Raw genomic sequence first — 3,844 nt, 5'->3', positions numbered from 1 at the left:
AAAAGTATGTATTATAGTCAGTCATGTTTCTCCTCTGAATCAGTTAAGAGTGGTGACATTTTGGGAATATTTTGTAAGAAGTGGATGTTGATAATGTTGTATGGTTTCTATGGTGACCTTCAGTCACATGGCTCAAGTCAAGTCATCTCTTTTTATATAGTGCCAAATCATAACAGGGCACTTCAACATAAAGCAGGTCTAGACTGAACTCTCTATAATAGCATTTCCAGAGACCAAATAGTTCCTGCCACAAGCAAGCATTTGGTGACAGTAGCAAGGAAAAACTCCACCTCTGATCAATGAATGATACGACCCTGATGAAGGCAAAATGGATAAAAATGTTGAATAAATGAAGATGAAGAAGAAGAAGAGTGACGCGTTTTAATTTTGAGTGATTAAAGCACCAAAATGCAAACACATACTAATGAATTGTAAACTTGAAGTCATCAAGTTTGCTGAAAAGACAATGAGTTTTTAGAACAATCACAAAGCTGCACAAAGACGCCCACGACTGGAGGAGAGCGTCTGCAGCTATTGAGCAAATATGAACCTGCTGTGCACCAGAAGTAAATGGTTTCTTCCACGAGCTGACAGATGATGAAAACACAACACATTTCAGCCATGACGTCTCTAAAATGTTTCTCCGATTTGAACTGAATAAACCCCCGTTTAATCGATGTGCAGTTATTATGCTGCAGGCGAGAATCAATGCTGCATCTGAGCATCACTGTTTTTGCAAATCTCTTTTGCTTCCCCGGATGGTGTAACACATGAGCATGGTATTATTATATTTTCCAGCTACTAGCCCTCCAGCACCGCCTCACTGGAGGCTTTGCTTTGGCAGAAGGCAGCAGGAAATTCCTGAGCCGAGCGGTAAAAAGCAACCACAGAGAGAAATGCTGAAAAGTCAGTGTGATCCAACCACCAGATTAGATCAACAGATACATGCTGGACATTAAGCCCAGCAGAACTGTGTGGAACATTACAGTTTGCATTTCATATCAAGAGGGAAAAAAAAGAGTAAAAAATGCTTTAATAAAGTGTGAAACAAACCTGAGAAAGTGCTAGTAGCTTTACGGTTGAATTAGGGGAAGACAATGCCTTGCCCACTCTTTAGTATCATTTTAACTACCTCCTCCCCGGTTGAAGGACCCCCTTCCAGTGATAGTGATGTGATTTCACAGACTGTTTGGGGAGCTGAGTCAAATTTATCTGACCCCTTTTGTCTCAAGCTCCTGGTTGAATTGTACCTAGTCTGCCATTAACGCCGCTCTTTAACATGTTTAAGCACCTCATATGGTGCTTCATACCTCTCTCCATGGATACCATATGTAAATAAGGCCTTGAAGGCATCATATATCTGGTGTTATGGAGCAGGGCAATAACAATGTGGTCCGTTTCACTCTTGAGCAGATCTGTGCCTCACTCTCACTTTTATTTCACTTTGAATGTCTGTATATGATGAGCAGAGTCCTGTATTAGTGCACCTCGAGGGATCAGACATTTCTAATGATTTCTTATAAGGTTGGTCACATTAAACTTGTCAGCATCATGGTAATCTAAACAAAATACTTCTTTCTTAAAAATACATTTTTACTTTTGATCCCTTTTTATGTTCTTAAATGTGCTGTACAACATTAGCACAGGCATTATACAACATGAGCCCACAATATTAACAACAGAAACACTTTCAAATGTTTTAGTCTCTTAAATATGTCATTTATAACTTATCAAAAGGCATCATAACCTGCAGCTCAGCGTCTTTTCCTCTAAATTTTGTCAGTGGTTAATCTTGAATCTCCTCAGCTATGGCTATAGCTATGGAGATATATGCTATGGATTAAATTTATGTTACTCAGTGTCAACATTCATGCCAATTTATGTAGCCTTGCATATAAATATACAAACGTAGCGATGTTGATTTAAATGATAAATTTAGGAAGCAAAAAAGTGGCACCAGTGTACAGTTAACAAACACATTTGAACCACCACTATGAACCTCTTAGGACTTTTTATATGTTATAGAGGAGATGTTTATCTTTTATCTTAGTTTCCGTTGTAATTTTGTTTATTCTGAAAGGCCTGGACTGAAAAAAGACATTTTTGGTAGGATCAAATTTTCGCTTCCCTTCCCTTCATACAATCCCCTCAAGACTTTATTTCTGTCCTGTAGAACATACCGAGAACACAAGATCTCATGGGTTTGTTTTTGTTGCAGTTGTTGCAGTGAGGTTGACCCACACTGGACTACATGCACCACTATTTTTAATGGGAGGTTGAGCATAGTTAACTCCTGGATCTACAGCTTAACACAACATGTGAACATACCCTTGTTTTGGTTAATGTGGTGGGGGTTCATCAGGGTTGGGGGAGTTAAATGTGGGTGTGGGAAGGTGAAGTGGGGGCTGCAGGAAGGAGGTGTGTGTGTGTGGGGGGGTGAGAGTGTGTCCCTCCTACAATTGGCTGTGGCTCTAAGTGTCTCATTATGCGGCTTATTGTTCCTTTGTTGTGCCGGTCATATAAATACACCCCAGTGGGCCCAGACGGTGACAGTTTGGACAGACTTGCTCCTGAGGACACACTGATCATCAGATTGAGACTGTGTTGACACTGCAGGGAACAACTAGGAAGCCTCTGTAGACTTTAAACTCAAGCTCCTAGCACTTAGAGGAGGTGTTTTTGGAACATTTAAAAAAACCCTTTTACTTCACTTTCTTCTATTTCAACCAAGATGGATTCTGACGCTGGCTCCACCTGCAGCCGCTCCTCATCCCCAGACCTAGTGGTGGACGACTCTGCTGGGAGCTTCTTCTCCAACAAGATGTTCCAGACGTACTGCAGAGACACCGGAGCAGACAGCGAGGCCGGACAGGGTAGGACAGAACGCAGCAGTGGTGGAGGTAAGACCAAGGCCAGGTCTGAGCTCAGCAAGGATGAGATGCAAGACCTAAGACTGAAAGTCAACAGTCGGGAGAGGAAGAGGATGCACGATCTGAACCAGGCGATGGACGGCCTGAGAGAGGTCATGCCCTACGCTCACGGCCCTTCAGTCCGCAAGCTGTCCAAGATCTCCACCCTGCTGTTGGCTCGCAACTACATCCTCATGCTGTCCAGCTCACTGGAAGAGATGAAGAAGCTGGTGGGGGACGTTTATGGAGGCAGCGCTGCCGTCCAGAGCCGCAATGCCGCTCATGCTGCCATCACCCCTGCAACCCCTGCGGCCCACCTCCCTCTGCACCCTCTGGCCCAGTCTCTGCACTCTCTGGTGGGCAGCACACCATCGGCTCTGCAGCATCACTCCACTTCTACAGCTGCAGCCCCGGCTCCATCCCCGCACTCACCTCCGTCTGCCAGCTTTCTGGGTTTCCATCCCTCTGCGGTCCAGGGCCTTCTGAAGGAGCCGCTCCACCTGACCGGCTCCTACAGGCACTTCCCTGGCATGCCCTGCCCCTGCTCACTCTGCCAACCTCTGCCCGCCACCACCTCCACGTTACACAGCCTGTCAATGACCAAGTGAGCTGGACTCTCTTAAAACTGTTTGGATCAATAAACTGAGCAGCTCACAAAAGATTGTTGAATGAACTGCTGAAGTGATGGCTGGTGCCACAACTTGTAGATAATGTATATATTATATTCTCTGCCGTGCAAACTGCTGCTATTTTGTAACATTTGTCTCAACTGCATCGTTTATACAGAAATATTCTAAATGCACTAGGGATTTTATCGGCAAATACTGTAATTTATCTGATATCTGTGCAGATGAAACATTGTCAGAAATGGAACTGTTGTGTTTAATTGTGCAGGATTTCTATTTTCTTAAATTAAAACTTTGCTATAAAATGAA

At 43.7% G+C, this 3,844-nt stretch overlaps 1 protein-coding gene across 1 annotated transcript; it reads left to right on the top strand.

The window, feature by feature from the left end:
* Positions 1-2,550: 2,550 nt before the first annotated feature.
* Positions 2,551-3,844, top strand: olig4 (oligodendrocyte transcription factor 4). Its single transcript, XM_084742495.1, has one exon. It carries the CDS (start codon positions 2,732-2,734, stop codon positions 3,515-3,517), a length of 786 nt encoding a protein of 261 aa, XP_084598621.1. The 5' UTR covers positions 2,551-2,731; the 3' UTR covers positions 3,518-3,844.

This window comes from Lutjanus erythropterus, chromosome 18, assembly GCF_056507025.1.
Source record: "Lutjanus erythropterus isolate fLutEry1 chromosome 18, fLutEry1.hap2, whole genome shotgun sequence".
NCBI lineage: Eukaryota > Metazoa > Chordata > Actinopteri > Lutjaniformes > Lutjanidae > Lutjanus > Lutjanus erythropterus.
Note: the sequence above shows the minus strand (reverse complement) of the source record. Positions and strands in the feature narration are given on the sequence as shown.